At 54.6% G+C, this 15,178-nt stretch overlaps 5 protein-coding genes across 5 annotated transcripts; 3 read left to right on the top strand and 2 right to left on the bottom strand.

The window, feature by feature from the left end:
- Positions 1 to 1,477: 1,477 nt before the first annotated feature.
- N0V89_005508 (uncharacterized protein) lies at positions 1,478 to 3,534 on the bottom strand (the record flags this gene model as incomplete). Its single annotated transcript, XM_056214285.1, has 2 exons — positions 1,478 to 3,346; positions 3,394 to 3,534. 2 exons carry the CDS (start codon positions 3,532 to 3,534, stop codon positions 1,478 to 1,480), a joined length of 2,010 nt encoding a protein of 669 aa, XP_056071552.1.
- A 249-nt stretch (positions 3,535 to 3,783) lies between these two features.
- On the top strand, positions 3,784 to 5,322 carry LTV1 (the record flags this gene model as incomplete). Its single annotated transcript, XM_056214284.1, has 2 exons — positions 3,784 to 3,803; positions 3,855 to 5,322. 2 exons carry the CDS (start codon positions 3,784 to 3,786, stop codon positions 5,320 to 5,322), a joined length of 1,488 nt encoding a protein of 495 aa, XP_056071551.1.
- A 401-nt stretch (positions 5,323 to 5,723) lies between these two features.
- Positions 5,724 to 6,294, bottom strand: bet5 (Trafficking protein particle complex subunit BET5; the record flags this gene model as incomplete). Its single annotated transcript, XM_056214283.1, has 2 exons — positions 5,724 to 6,196; positions 6,258 to 6,294. 2 exons carry the CDS (start codon positions 6,292 to 6,294, stop codon positions 5,724 to 5,726), a joined length of 510 nt encoding a protein of 169 aa, XP_056071550.1.
- Positions 6,295 to 6,672: 378 nt separating this feature from the next.
- On the top strand, positions 6,673 to 9,554 carry N0V89_005505 (uncharacterized protein; the record flags this gene model as incomplete). The annotated part of the gene is made up of 8 exons (XM_056214282.1): positions 6,673 to 6,803; positions 6,898 to 6,967; positions 7,024 to 7,173; positions 7,291 to 7,684; positions 7,748 to 8,157; positions 8,207 to 8,341; positions 8,486 to 8,954; positions 8,980 to 9,554. 8 exons carry the CDS (start codon positions 6,673 to 6,675, stop codon positions 9,552 to 9,554), a joined length of 2,334 nt encoding a protein of 777 aa, XP_056071549.1.
- Positions 9,555 to 12,813: 3,259 nt separating this feature from the next.
- On the top strand, positions 12,814 to 14,345 carry SAT4_1 (serine/threonine-protein kinase HAL4/sat4; the record flags this gene model as incomplete). The annotated part of the gene is made up of 2 exons (XM_056214281.1): positions 12,814 to 14,163; positions 14,214 to 14,345. The coding sequence occupies 2 exons, from the start codon at positions 12,814 to 12,816 to the stop codon at positions 14,343 to 14,345; spliced, it is 1,482 nt and encodes a 493-aa protein (XP_056071548.1).
- Positions 14,346 to 15,178: the final 833 nt, after the last annotated feature.

Genomic DNA, 15,178 nt, shown 5'->3' with positions numbered 1-15,178 from the left:
TCTTCAATCTTGCACAAATTCATCGAGCGTTGTGGGAAACGACGTGTGGATAGTTCAACGCACGAAAAGGTTGAAGACGTCGCTTACCTCTCACTATGATTACAGGACATGTGAATCAGCGGAGCATTCATCTTATATAGAGGTCGAACCATTCCCCAGACCCAGCCAGTGTCATAGTGAAAAGGAGAACAGAGCACAGGCGCAGTGGATTTCATTCCTGCAACTGGAAAAAGAGCGCTCCAAACGCGTGGATGAAGCACTGTCGCAGTCTGCTGCGTCTTTACAGCTGGAGCAATATATGCAACGTTCCGAGCAACCATCAAAGGCTGATGGCTCGAGTATAACACGTGGAACATCTTCAGACATCGCGAACGAGGATCATCCTCGCCTTACCCGGTTGCGCAACAAACACAGGACGATTCTCTCCAGGCATGGGTGAATTTCAAGGCCCGCAGTACTATAATATGCGCACAGCCTATCAAATCCAAGCCGGAAACCACGAAAGGAATATAAAAAAAGTGGAGGAATAAATGGAAGAAGTTAGAGTTGTAACCACGAGAAAAGGTGAAATTCAAGAAAGTGGAAAACGGAGCAATATGTCTGTAAATGTATCATCAAGAGTCTGTGCGTTCGATTCGACATAATGTATTCAAGAGGTTGACAACAAAGGATGTAATTGATAATAGAATCACCACGACGTCTCCGTGCTAGCATCAATAGCGCTGTTCAATACTACTGCCACTGTACATGTCAGTTGGAACTGCGCACATATTGGGGAAATATTCAATGGGATTAATGAGTTCGTATGGGTGACGGTCCATGTTCAATCCTTCTTGGTGGTACTTGAGGGAGGTGTCTAAAAGGTTTGGATGGAAGAATGTGTCTCAACTCCCTGGTATCATCAGATAGGGGCTATGGGATAGTCTGAAACCCCACGACACCGTATTTCAGTCATGATCAAGGACACAAGCTGCGGCGTGGCTATTTTCCAGAACCCTGTATACACTGTCCATACGATTAATATCTACCCAGGTAGTGAAGAGCTCACTCAATTGGGAGAAGTCCTGCTTGGCGTGATGTAAAATTGGACGTCGCAGACCACTTTTAGCGCCTCGCCGCTTCATTGAAGGTTACTCCCGCATCCAATAGTGTTTGTCCACGTCGCAGTTTCCTTGCCAATCCTGAAATTGAGGCTCCCACGCTCCTAATGGCGCCAGACTTAGTCTCAATTTCGACCCCGAAATGCCATACAGTCATTCCGTGTTCCGAAAGCGCTCCAACATCCAGAAGCACCACCAATCAGTTGAATTCACACGACGAGAAATAATACAACAGGAAGATAGTTGCATCAATATAAACGCTTTTGAATTCGTGAATCAGTACTATCATCACCGCGCACTCCTGGGCCTTCATCGCCCAAAGCAATTCCTTCCAACGCCTGCCATGCACGCGGTTCGTCTACCAGACCCGTATGTATCTACTCGTACTCCTCTCTGACCTTCTTCGCCCTCCGCTTGTTCCCCTTGAAATGCTTCTTACTACTCATCTGCAGCTCACTAGGATCTACATCCTTCTCCATCGCCGTCACAGCCTTCAATTTCCTTCCACTCAGCTGTTTGCCTTGCTCGCTATACTGATAGTGAAACGGTCTCGACACATGTCCACTTCCCTGCCCTGGACCGAAGAATTTCTTGTCTAGTCGTGAGCCTTTCTCACCCGTGAGTGGAGTCGAGTCGACGTCAAGATCATCGTCCATGACGGAAGCATCTTCCGTACCAGCAACGGAGGAGGATGCGGCTACGGAAGCAAGGTGGTGGCGGCGTTTCGCGGGGAGGTGGTTGATATCATAGAGTTCGCGGTTGAATTGTTTAGCATCAATCGGTGGTTCTGTAGGTGGAGGGTGGCAGAACAGTAGCTTGCCCTTGACGTAGTCCTTGAGGATATAGCGTGCTGCTCGCGACTCATCCGGCTGCCCCAAACCTTGAGTCTGGAAACCTCTTGCGATAGCATAGGCACGAAGCACCTCTTCCGATGTCGGGGTACCGGTGCCGCCTTCCTCGATTGGTCGCACTTCGATCTTCATTCCATAGATAGCTTCAAGAAACGATTTTGGGATGCGCTGTGCGATGAGACCACCGGGACCTGTGTATTCGCGCAGTTGATCGATAGGGAGGACACCTGCGCAGACAAGCTCACCCTTCGTGGTCGCAAAGTTAGGGAAGACCAAACCGGGGCAATCGCAGAGGATGACTTGGTCGCTAAGGTGAATGGTCTGGAAATGCTTCGTTTTACCAGGTGTTGCAGAGACTGAGACCTTCTTTGCGCCGATAAGGGCGTTGATGGTAGATGACTTTCCGACGTTGGGATAACCGACGAGGCCGATCTGCGTCTTGCGGTGTTCGCCGTTCGGGCCTGTATCGACATCTGGGGCATGTTCGAGGAACAGAGCTTCGAGTTCGTCTGTGGTCAGGATTCGTATCCGCTCTTCTTCGTCTGACAAAATAACACCACCAGAGGGACCTGGGACAGTCTCCTCATCAACCCAGTCTTCCTTTTCTTCTTCTTTGTCTTGGATCTCAATCTTTCTAGCTTGCTTTGCAAGATCATCACCTTCGACATCGACTTCCTCAACCTCATCCTCGTCTAGGTAGTCATCAGAATCGTCGTCTTCCTCGTCGCCTTCTTCAATTCCATGTCTAGCTTCGTTCATCTCCTTGGCCAACTCAGCAGAGAAGAACTTGTAGTTGATGCCCTTCTCCACGAAGTAGTCTGCCCAAGCTCGCCGCTGGTCCAAAGTCATCATATCTGCCTTGTTTACCAAGAGCAAGTTGTTCTTCTTCGGATCCACCTCTTTCACATAAGTCTCCAAATCCTCGCTTCGGAACAACAGCGGGTTTCGCGCATCCACGATTTGGACGACAAGGTCGGACCTCTCGATAACGCGCCACAACTGCCTCCACACTTCCAGATTTCGCTCAAACGGCGTCATGAGCAGATCATTATGTTCCTGCAGCTCGGCCAGCCCTCTTCGCCACTGCAGCAGAGACTCGCGCTCCCTGGTATCTAATTGCTGCGGGGTTGTCTTCTCGTCCCATTGAGGTCTCCGTGGTACGCTCAACCGTTCCTTGTTCTCCCGGTGTTTCCGCACAGCGGCGCGCTCTTCGGCTGCAGATAGCAGATATGGGTTCTTCTGGTCACGATGAATGATCTTAACGTTGTTCATCTTCTCGGCCGTGAAATCGGTGCCCGCGAGTTCGGCAGTGGAGAGGAACTCGTCAAGGTCGTTTTGTTCCGTCACAGAGCGCATCTTGACCCACGCTGCCTCTTTCTTTTCGTTCGTAATGTACTGGCGTAGGTTAGCGTACTGTTTCAGCCGGACAGGCGCATACTAACCTTCTCACCATTCTGGCCCGTCCGCTCAATACCGCCCTGGAAGTTGCCTTTGCGCATATCAGCACCCTTGCCCTTCCCGAAGCGGTCGTTCATGAGGCTGTTGCCCAGCCCCACGCTCTTCTTCGACTTTGCGAGCACCATATTGCCGACTGTGATGTATTTCCTGTGTGGTTTTTGGTCGGTGTAGAGGAGAGTTGGACACGAGTGGTGGTCGGCGAAAAGTTGCCCCACTACGTAATGACCATTCACCCCTCGCCTAAATTTTCTAAAGAAATGTCGACCGACCGCGCCCCGCGCCCGCCGCCCAACTTTTGTACTTAACGGCCTCGGACTATCCACTGAGTTCAATCACGACCACATCTTCACAGGAAAAGCTCTACCACCGCCGTTATGCCGCGCAGGAAATTCATGTAAGCCACACTTTCGCACAATCGCCATGAGTACCCCGCTAACCCCTCCAGCGATAAGAAGGACGCGGTCAACTACCGCCTCGTCCACCGCGCCCAAAATGACCCGCGCATTCACGATGCCGACGCCCCGGACATGGTCTTTGCTGAAATCGAGGGTCAAAATACGCGCGAGAATTCCGAGCTTGCAGGTAGTTCACGAGTCTCGCAATACTCGTCCGCTTCGAGATGGACGGCCGCAACTGGGCGAACTGGACGGAGTCAGATCAAGTCGCGTAGGGACCTAGAGGGAGAATTCGCTCCCAATGTTCGCAAGAACGAGGGTGAGGCTGCCAACTATGGCATTTTCTACGACGACTCCAATTACGACTATATGCAGCATATGCGGGATCTCAACAGCGGTGCGGGTGACGCCTACTTTATTGAAGCGAAAGAGCCAAAAAAGAAGGGCAAGCAAAAGATGGATTTGGCGGACGCACTTCGTGCAGCCACATTAGACGACAGACAGAGCGATGCTGGGATAAGCGTTAGCAGTAGCGTCAGTCGTGCGGCCAGCGACGTTTTCGGGGAGGATCTTGCGCCCTCTGAGTTTGTGAGGAAGACCACATATCAAGACCAACAGAATATTCCAGATGCGATTGCAGGGTTCCAACCTGACATGGACCCGAGGTTGCGCGAAGTACTAGAAGCCTTGGAGGATGAAGCGTATGTCGAAAATGAGGAAGATTTCTTCGCTGAGCTGACACAAGATCCTGCCGAGGTCGGACAATATGAGTGGGAGGAGCAAGATTATGACGACGACACCATGGATCGATTTCTCGACGAAGACGACGCGGGCTGGGAGACTGATGATACCATCAAGGCATCATCACCGAAGCCGAAAAAGGAGAAAGAACCTGTCGAACCCACGGACCCAGCAACCTTGCCAGCACCAGATGAGGCACCGGCACCCGCCGAAGAAGGCCACATGGACTACATGGAAGAGTTCAAAAAATTTAAGAGCGACGCCAAGGCTGGAAAGGCACCCAAGCCAGCTGCGCCTTCGGACATGCAATCATCGATTCTTACCGGCGCCTCAGCACTCACAGCTGGTGGTCGCAAGAAGAAGCGAAAAGGTGCCCTCACATCGACCTCCAACTACAGTATGACTTCATCAGCACTGCACCGAACCGAGGGCCTCACTCTCCTCGATCAGCGCTTTGATAAGATCGAGGAAGAGTATGCAGACGACGACTTCCAGGACGACGCTTCGATGATGTCAGGCATGAGCAAAATGTCTGGCTTCAGCCAAATGTCTGGCATGTCTGGCATGTCGAGCATGAGCGAGGCGCCACAGCTAAGATCCGACTTCGACAGCATCATGGATGACTTCTTGGGGAATCATAAGACGGTTGGAAAGAGGAACAACAGGATCAGGAAGGGCAAGGTCATGAGCGGGCTGGAGCAGCTGGACGAAGTGCGGAAGGGGCTGGGCCCTGCGAGGATCAATGGACGCCCGCGGCCTTCGAATGTAACGGCTTAGAAGGTTGTGAGGAAGATATTTAATGCATGGAGGGGCGTTCTTGGACACGAAAAGCATTCTATACCCGGTAGACTTTGCATGAATTACGAATACTCTGATTGGTATATCTTTGGTTCACTATGTCAACCTCTGTCGAAACTCACGATGGTACTTCACGACGCTATAATCTCGCTTCCGCAATGGCTCCCAGACTGAACCGAGCTGGAGGGTGGGTATCTTCTGTGCCGCGTCATTTGACACGCACGCCGCTTCCCGGCGTTTGCAGGCCACCTCTTTAGCCAAAACTTTATCACCTTGAATCGCTAGCTGCAGAAAGCGGGCAGCATCTTCGTGATGAACAGCCTCGTTCTCTTCTGATGGCGCCCACGCGGCCGTTCCTGTTTCCAAACCATCACGGTCTATCACGCGGGTAGAACGGAAGTGACGAACAGCTCGAGGGCCCTCTCAAACAGCTCGTTCGCAACGCCAATGCCTCCCGGGTGCTCTACAGGGGCCAGTGGATTCTTGACGACGTATTCAACGTATAGGTTGGCCCATATCTGATGCAAATACGGCCTCAAGTTGTTTAATTTGGTATCTGTGAGCATGACAAACTTCATGCGGGTAGGCGTTTCGTAGTAGTGCAGCTTGTATTCGCCGGTCCTGTAGCTCAAGAAGGTGTCGTCTTGTCCGCCCAGCTTCTGGACCATGTTGCGCAGCGAGAAGACGAGGCCGAAGATGAGCTTCTCGTCGTCGGCGTACTTGGCCTTCTGGGCGGCGGTGGTATCGCCATTGGGGTCGGAAAGGGTGGAGGCGTTGGAGGTCGGGCGCGGTGCTTTGGAAGACGAGGAGGCGGGGCGGGTGGGTGTCCAGCGGCGGCTGTAGATGCACTCGGCTGCGATGCCGTTAGCGACATGTATGGAGGGGAGGTGGCAGAATAGCAGACAAGAACCTACTGTGGCGATCGAAGATGTAGAAGGAGTACAGCACCATGGCAGCTGGCGGGCGCGAGGTGCGTCGGCGACGGGTGGGTGGGCCGATTCTTTCACAGCGACTGTCAAGCGTGGGCCGGATGGACTGGGGGTCTCGAACGGCGGAAGAGGATCCCCGCGAATACAAGGCGCTTGCCAAGGCACACTTGGGGCCGTTCTGCGAGTGCAGCGGGGCAGACAGACGTTGACTTCTGCTTGGCTGCGAGCTGTTCCGCCTGAGGCTCGAGAAATTGGGACTGCACCCAAACCCTCCTCTCGCCGTGCGCTGCATAATCCCCCTTCACCTTTCCCTCTGCAATTGGAGCCCCTCTGCCCGTCCATTGCTGGCCCGTCCTCTTCGCCTCCTTCGCCGTCCTCGACCTGCTGTCACCGTGCACAGATGATGCAACAGCCGGCCTCTACAAGGCAGCCCAGTGAGACGGAAATACCGGGAATCTTCACTTCGGAGCACGTCGAGCTCGATGGCCCCGCCATCGGCAGCGACGGTCGCCCGCATGCCATCAAATATACGTACGCTATGCCCCCCCCGAGTCGACTCTGGCTGGTTGCTGGCTGCTGGCTCCGTACCCCGCCGTGATGCAACCGTCGCTGACATCCGCCCCAGGTCTCTGCCCGCCTATCACTCCCCGCTACGACACCACAAGCGAGCTGCCTCGTCCACGCGCAGAGTCAAGGTGTGCCCACTGCTGCTGTACCATTGGACTTAGAAGTCCGTGTTGACAGCGCAAAGGAAACTCTCAATGCGCGCTCCGAGTATAGCAACTCTGAAGATGACGGCACCGCCCAGCACCGCATCAATCAGTACCTCATCAAGCAGGAGATAGGCCGCGGCTCATTTGGTGCCGTCCACCTCGCCGTGGACCAGTACGGCCAAGAATATGTGAGGTTCCATCCCACGACGATACCTCCGCCTGGGACATCGGAGAGTTACTAGGACTGATGCGGGTTACCTACGGACACAATCCACGCTCATATTTGGCTAACAGCTGCTTCTTAGGCTGTCAAAGAGTTCTCCAAGTCGCGCCTGCGCAAACGCGCGCAATCGAACCTGCTGCGGCGGCCGTCCGCTCGCCGACGACGACAAGGCGCCCTCGCCGCCGGCCTGGGCTTCAATTCCCCGCTGCACAGGCATGCGGCGGGGGGAGAAGAAGAGCAGAACTCGTTGGACCTTATAAAAGAGGAGATTGCCATCATGAAGAAGCTGAACCACCCGAACCTCGTCTCATTGGTCGAAGTGCTCGACGACCCGGACGAGGACTCGTTGTACATGGTCATGGAGATGTGCAAGAAGGGCGTCGTCATGCAGGTAGGTCTCGAGGAGCGCGCAGACCCGTATCCAGAGGAGCAATGCAGATGTTGGTTCCGCGATATGATATTAGGCCTGGAATATCGTATGTAGATTCGCCAATTCCTTGGCTACACAACGCGGGACTGTGGCGCTAACGTATGCGTAGTGCACGCCCAAGGCATCATACACCGCGACATCAAGCCCGACAATTGTCTGATTACCGGCGACGATGTACTGAAGATTGTCGATTTCGGTGTCTCAGAAATGTTCGACAAGCAGGATCAGATGAAAACAGCAAAGTCAGCTGGATCTCCTGCGTTCATGCCTCCGGAGCTGTGCGTAGCTAGGCATGGTGAAGTAGATGGCAAAGCTGTCGATATATGGTCAATGGGAGTGACGTTGTTCTGCTTGCTATTTGGACGGATACCCTTCGAGCGACATGGCATGATCGAGCTTTATCAGGCGATCCGAATGGACCAACCTGAGTATGACGATTGCGACGAGAATCTCAAAGATCTAATGCAGAAACTTTTGGAGAAAGATCCGGAGAAGAGGATCAACATGGAGCAGATACGAGTACGCGACAATATGATGGCTGTAGAGAGTCTAGCGCTGACATGTGCAGGAACACCCTTGGGTGACCAGGAACGGGACTGATGCTTTGTTGCCTAGGGGTGAGAATGTAGCTGCTATGGTAGAGCCCACGGATGAGGAAGTCGATGCCGCTATTACTGGAAACATGGGCCACTTGGTTACCGTGGTAAGTGCGCTTCTACGCCCAATCCAATCGATCTTGCAAAGAACGCGAGAGGCGAATGGGTCGGAGGAGTTTAGTCTTCGCCGTCCTGCGTCCTGTCCTACCTCGTTCCATCGTTCGGTATCCATTGGGGCTGATTCCTGTTAGGTGCGAGCAGTGAAGCGATTCAAGCAACTTCTCTTCCGAAGAAGACCAGAACGTCTCGAAGGAATACTAGGCAGCGCATCTCGCATCGTCCAACCGCCACTCTCCATGCGACCCTCCGGGCTGCGCAAATCAAGATCACAAGATGCCGACGACCGTCGGCCTATCGAAGGTGCACTAGCAACCGAAGGCGTTCACCACGACATCGAAATTGACAACGACGTCCGGCGCATTCCTCAAGGCATAGATAGAGTCGCCTATGAAAAGCCCGGTTTCCGTCCCGGCATCTCAAGCTCGAGAAGCCATCCCGCAAAAGTCAGCACAACAAGCAGTCCTATATCACCACAACCTGTTGGCATCACCGATGCAAAAGTCATCCACGAAAACATGTCCCATCGTCCCGCACCTAGCAGACCCATTACGATTCCCACTGGGCTGATTTCTTCCGCACCCGGAACCCCTGTCGGTAAAGGTCACGCCCACGACCCCCCTTCAAGACACACTCTTCCTCGACATCGGCACGGGCAATGACAGTGCTCTTTCAGGCGACGACGCGCACATCGTAAGCGAGTCACCCGGCGCCGTCGACATCAATGTGTACGAGACAGCATACCGAGAAGAAGTAGACCGCATCCTCGCCCGGCAACGCGACACCTCTAGCACGCCAGGCGCAGGCGTTCGACGACCTACCCTCTACCTCACCCGACGCATCGAGAACGTCAAGTCTATCATACGCGACGCGCCCGAAGCCGTTTTCGACCACGGCAAGCAGCCTCCCACGCCTTCAGATATGAAGACTGGGTTCAAGGGCCTCGTGGAGAAAGCCAAATTGAACATCGAGTACCGCGGCGAGTGGCAGAAGCTGAATGAGGGGAAGGAGGGGAAGCTGAGTAGGATCACGAGGAACGTGAGAGAGAAGAAGAGAGCGGTGGAGGAAGAGAGGGAGATTATCCGACGGGAGGACAGGGGGAGAGGGAGAGGGAGAAGGCGTTGGGTATATCTGGGGACAAGGAGAAGGAGGGAAGGAGAGGGAGTGCAAGTTCGAGGAGTAGTACGCCTGTGCCAGGGTTGAAGGGAGTGAGTCGGAGTGGCACGCCGGTGCAATGAGCAAAGTGAGATAGGGGTGTAGCGATTGGGTTTGAGCGATGGGGTGCTGGGCGTCCTGTCGAACCGTATTATTAGCATCCGGTAGGTACCTAATCTTGCCTTGCCTTAGACTGTAACGCTGTATGAGGAGTTCCTGTCGAGTAGGAAGGTTTGCAGGGTATACATTCGATCCAATTCCGCAGACCACAATGGATATATTGCGTAGTCATCTCCAGCCTGTGCCATGCACCCACGGGCACGAAGCTGGAAGGACGTCTTTAGTCAACGTGACAGTGTATAGTAAAAGGGACGAAGATGCTCAACCGAGCAGCAGCAGGATAACGATGACGGGAACTAGCAGCTACTGATGTACCTCGTACCGCGGGAGTCTCGGTACATGATGGGTGCCCAGCGTGTCGGCTTGGTATTATGGCGGAGCAATGCGACTAACGATTAAAGAGGAGGCCTTGTATATAGCCAAGCACTGGAAGCCGGCAAGGCTGGGGTAGTGTCGGGTTAGCGCGAAGGGATATGCATATGTGCGGAGCTAAGCACGTGGAGGGTGAGGACAGCGGGGCGGAAGGATATTGAAAATGTGGGTGGGACACCGAGGGGGATGAAGTGAGAGATGGCCAAAGATACTGGACCTCGGAAAATTAGCTTGGAGTCAAGCGCGGGTGCCGCATTCTGGCATTACCACGGGTGAGCGTTGAGAATGCGTCCTGAGGCTGTTGTCTGACGCATATCATGTATTGTGGGGTAATTTGGCTTGTTTTGCGTCTTCAGATGACTTGACAAGCTTGGGGCCTGGTGCGGGTCGGACGGTGTTATGGACCCTCTTTGCAGGTCATGTCATTATGGTCCAGCTCGGAGAATTTACGCAGTCATCGTAGACTTCCTTTTGTGAGACACACTGGCAGAGCCCTAGCGGCTATTCTAGAGGCTGGGCTAAGTCACACTTCACTGCGGTGAAAACGACATCACGAAATAACACCGCGGGTGGCTCGATGGTCAATGTCACCGTTGGCCGAGCGTAACGACGACGTGATTATATGGCCTGATCGCATTTCAGCTTCGTGGCTGTTCGCCGTGCTCCCGGCAGAGTTGTTCGGCAGGCTACGTTGCTAGCTGCAGCCGCGTTCATGGGTGGTTTCAGTGATCCGTATAATATCTGGCGATCGTTCTGGACGACAGGTAGCTGCAGGTGGCCAAGCCCACAAAATGGTGGTTTACTAAATTCGGAAACAAAGGCATGAGCTCGACGTACAACAGAATTGCCGAAGGGATTACGGGCCGTGATGAACGAAAAAGAAACGGTTGCAAGATGCAGCATGTTAGACACGACGTGTTCTTGATTCCTGCCAAGCGGACGCGTGCTTCCAGTGATGATTTGCCCCTGGGTATCTGAGCGGTGTTCCCCGCCTTTGCATATGCAAATGCAACATGAAGAACAGAAAGCGGTGTACCCGTCGCCTCTGCTTCATGTCCAATGGAGTGGAAAATTGCAACCACGGGCTCGGCGCATCAGCGATGAGGTTGCACTATGCGGATGAGGGACAAGAACCGATTTGCAGGGCGAGTGCTTATCTTGCGGCAGCCAAGCCGCATTGATGCCCCTCGTGTTGTGAGCGACGGGTGATGCGGCAGGCGGTACATCTTGGCCTCAAAGTTGCTTTTCGTAGAAGGGAAAGGCCAGGCAGCGAATTGCTCGCGCCGTTCCGCCTGTCCCCACATGGATGTGAGCATATGCTCCAGACTAGCCGAAAGGGGGCAGTAGAAGGCCGGAGCGACATTGCCTCTGGAATCAGCAACAGCGGCCATGAGCTGAATCAAAATGCAACAGTGGCCTCGGACAGGTAACGTACAGACAGCCGTGGCCCTGCTTGGGACTGTAGAAGGACTAAGACGACGAAAGCCGAGGGCTGACTAATAGGAGAGGGCAAACTTCAGGCCGCTCAGGCTGGCGGTTGAGTTCAGGGCACAGACCCGAGGGCGCGGATGTTGCCAGATCTTCGGATGGGGTCAGTGCGGGCATCAAGCAGACGCAGGCTGCAGTGTGAAGGACGGCAAGCCTGCAGAACACTGGCTAGGGCTTGGGCCGAGGGATTTATGAGTGGACGGACGTTGGACCCCGGACGAGAGTTGCGGTCTGCGGCGTGACAATTGGCACAGCCGAGTGGTTTGGCGAGGGTTGCTCTGCAGCTCCTGCTGGGGCGTGCATGTCCGAGACAGATGTACGCGAGTTGACATTCTGTAGAGTAGCGTGGTGTTGCAGACGGAGTCGAAGAGCAGGCGGTGGTGGAAACGGGCGTCTCGTTGCTGGCTGGCGTCCCTAGGAGATGGCGCCGGCTGGTGATGGGACGACCAGGAGAGCAATAGCGGATGCATCATGGCGAGCGGCGGGCGAAGACGGGTATGAAGGCACACTGGTGACGACAAGCTTCCGCTGCCGCGATGCTTGTTTGGAGGCTTCCATCAGGGTCGAGTCGACAATTCCGCGACGGCTGACATCACCTACCAAGGCCCACCAGCGGCGGCCAGCAGGGACGGTGACAGGTGCGCGCGTATGGACCAAGGCACAAAGGAGGCGCGCGGCGCTGGTCTACGGGCTCCGCGCTTTCATCAGTAATGGTAATGAAAGATGGGACCCAGCAGCAGTCTAGCGCGACTGACGGCGGGAGCATGAAGAAAATACCGCACCCAAGTCCCCGCAAACCGTCTACCGATATTTTGTCTGCGGGAGCCCCCCAAAGGGCCGCGTGCCTGCTCTCACGCTCACGCTGACTGAGGTCTCACATTCACACGCCGCCCAGCAAATATCTCCTCACACGCTGTCCTGCCCACTGTCATATACACACCTTCGACATCATAGAGCGCCGATCGCCCCGGTGCCCGGCACAGCCACCAAGCCCTTCCAAGGCGCGTTGACAGGCGTTTGTCATCGCCGTCGACGCTGCTGCCACCTTCCACGCCCGAGAAGCTCACACATCGCCCTTGCTGGCGACTGCTACCGTGACCGCAATCGTGTTTCCTCACTACCAGTCGACCCACACCCAGCACACGCTTCCCAACCTCATAGCTCTCGCGAGCCGCCGCCGCCTGTCCGCCGTTTTGCGTGTCCTTCAATAACACGACCAGGGCTTCTAGCCCGCGAGACACCTGCGTCTCACCCTTCCGAAAACCTTTGAATCTGCGCGCAAGCCGCCTCCTCTCTGCGCCGACCTCGACCGGCCAGCATCCCCACCATGGCCGCCCCCACCGCCAGCAACAACCCCGCCAACCAGCCCGCGAAACCGCAGCCTTCGCCAGTCGCCTCCACAACCACCGTGTCGTCGCTCGACTCAAAACCAGACGCGAACGCCACCCTGTCGCCACCGCCGAACGCGAACGGTGTACCCGCTGCCGCAAATGGCGATGCGCAAAAGGCCAAAAAGCCGACGATGACGTCGCGGCTCAGCAGCATGTTCACCAAGCGCGACGAGAGTAGGGACTCTGCGAAGGCCGCACTGGTGGCCGAGAAGAATGCTGAGGTCAAATCGACCAACGGAGCAGTTGCGCGCCCCCCACCGGCGCGCCAGGGGTCGGTAAATGCTGGCAAGACGGGCGGTCCAACGCCGCCCTACCGCCGGTTCTGGGTGAACGACGACGGAACCCACGAGCACCACCTCAAGGTCGCCAAGCGCCAGGAGAAACTGTCGGACATGTTCCAGAATCTGATGTTGGGCAAGAGGAAGGATGGCCACAACGACGAGCAGCCTCTGAGTCTGATGGCGAACTGGGTCGACGTTATGCGCAACGAGAAGGAGAAGCTGGCGGAGCAGAAGAACTCGGCAAACAATACTTCGCAAACCCTTGTACAGAAGTACGGCAAGTGCCAGGAGGTCGTTGGCCGTGGTGCTTTCGGTATTGTGCGCGTCGCACATAAGACAGACGCCAAGGACCCCAAGCGCGAGCAGCTGTACGCTGTCAAAGAATTCAAGCAACGTCCAGGCGAATCGGCCAAGAAATACCAAAAGCGCTTGACTGCCGAGTTCTGCATCTCTTCATCCATGCAGCATCCGAATGTCATCAATACGCTCGATCTCCTCCAGGACGACAAGGGTACCTACTGCGAGGTCATGGAGTACTGCTCTGGCGGCGACCTGTACACACTGGTCCTGGCTGCCGGTCAACTTGAGGTTGTGGAAGCCGACTGCTTCTTTAAGCAGCTCATGCGTGGCGTCGAGTATATGCACGAGATGGGTGTCGCGCATCGAGACCTGAAACCTGAGAACCTCCTCTTGACCCAGCACGGCTCCATCAAGATCACCGACTTCGGCAATGGCGAATGTTTTCGTATGGCCTGGGAAAAGGAGGCTCACATGACCGCTGGTCTATGTGGCTCTGCTCCTTACATTGCTCCAGAAGAATACGTCGACCGCGAATTTGATCCTCGTGCTGTCGACGTCTGGGCCTGTGGTATCATCTACATGGCTATGAGGACAGGCCGGCACCTTTGGCGTCAGGCCCAGAAAGGCGACGACGAGTTCTTCGACCGCTATCTTGAAGACCGGAAGGAGGAGGCCGGTTATAGGCCTATAGAAGTTCTTCGTCGGGTGCGTACATTCACATCCTTTGTACACTGATCTCACTAACCTTCACGCAGCGCCAATGCCGCAATGTCATCTACTCAATCCTGGATCCGAACCCTACTCGCCGACTCACTGCCCACCAGGTCCTCTTCTCTGAATGGGTCAAGGAGATCAAAGTTTGCCGCGCCGGCGACGAGGGCTTCTAAACACACCAAATTCTTTGGATACCAGCCATCTTGAGTAGCACGACTTCATCTCTGAAACCCCCAACTGGGCGATCACGACTTGACCATGGCTTTCACTCCTAATTTTTCTCTTTCTTTACACCTAAGCGTCACCTTTTACATACCCTTCAGCATGACGCAACCACATTAACAGGATTTTGGATATGGACGCTTTCACTTTGGCGTTTCATGGGACCAACGATCATGACTGACCAGCACGGCGTTTCCTGGATGAGGCACAAGACCCTTTACGACACGACATTATTAGACCTCTGCTGGCAGGTTTCCCTGGTACTGTCGGCAGGATGGATGGGCGGGTGGTTTGAAGAGGGTTGGGCGGTGGTGTGGTATTGAAGCTTTCGCTCACTGTGAATGGGTATCTGTTGTATCTGACGAGCTGGATATGACTTGGGAGCGTCATATTTTTCATGGCGATTGATTAGCACGCATTTGATGCACTTGAGCGTGCTCGCGCCTTTTCAGGGCACATGATGACATTTCAAGATTTCCTCTTGCCCCGCTTTGCTTGCTTCGTGAGGCTTTACGGTGTATACCGAGCAGGTTCTGTTGTAAGAATATGTACAGATGTCAACCAGGCTACATACCTGATGTACCGAGTTTAGTCAGCATGAAAGATGAAGGTGATGTGTGAGCAGGACGGCTGGCTTGGCAGCAACATCGATAAAGAAGTTCGCGGGGCGGTGTAGATTACCGCTTGGACCACGACGTGTCTCTGTGAAAGGCAACGTATTCACCGCTCCCTGCAACCGTTATTTACTGTGCAGCTGTTCATGTTGCCGGCACTCGACACCGGA

This window comes from Didymosphaeria variabile, assembly GCF_027946475.1.
Source record: "Didymosphaeria variabile strain IMI 356815 chromosome Unknown scaffold_4, whole genome shotgun sequence".
Taxonomy (NCBI): domain Eukaryota; kingdom Fungi; phylum Ascomycota; class Dothideomycetes; order Pleosporales; family Didymosphaeriaceae; genus Didymosphaeria; species Didymosphaeria variabile.
This window is presented reverse-complemented; position numbering and strand designations above follow the sequence as displayed.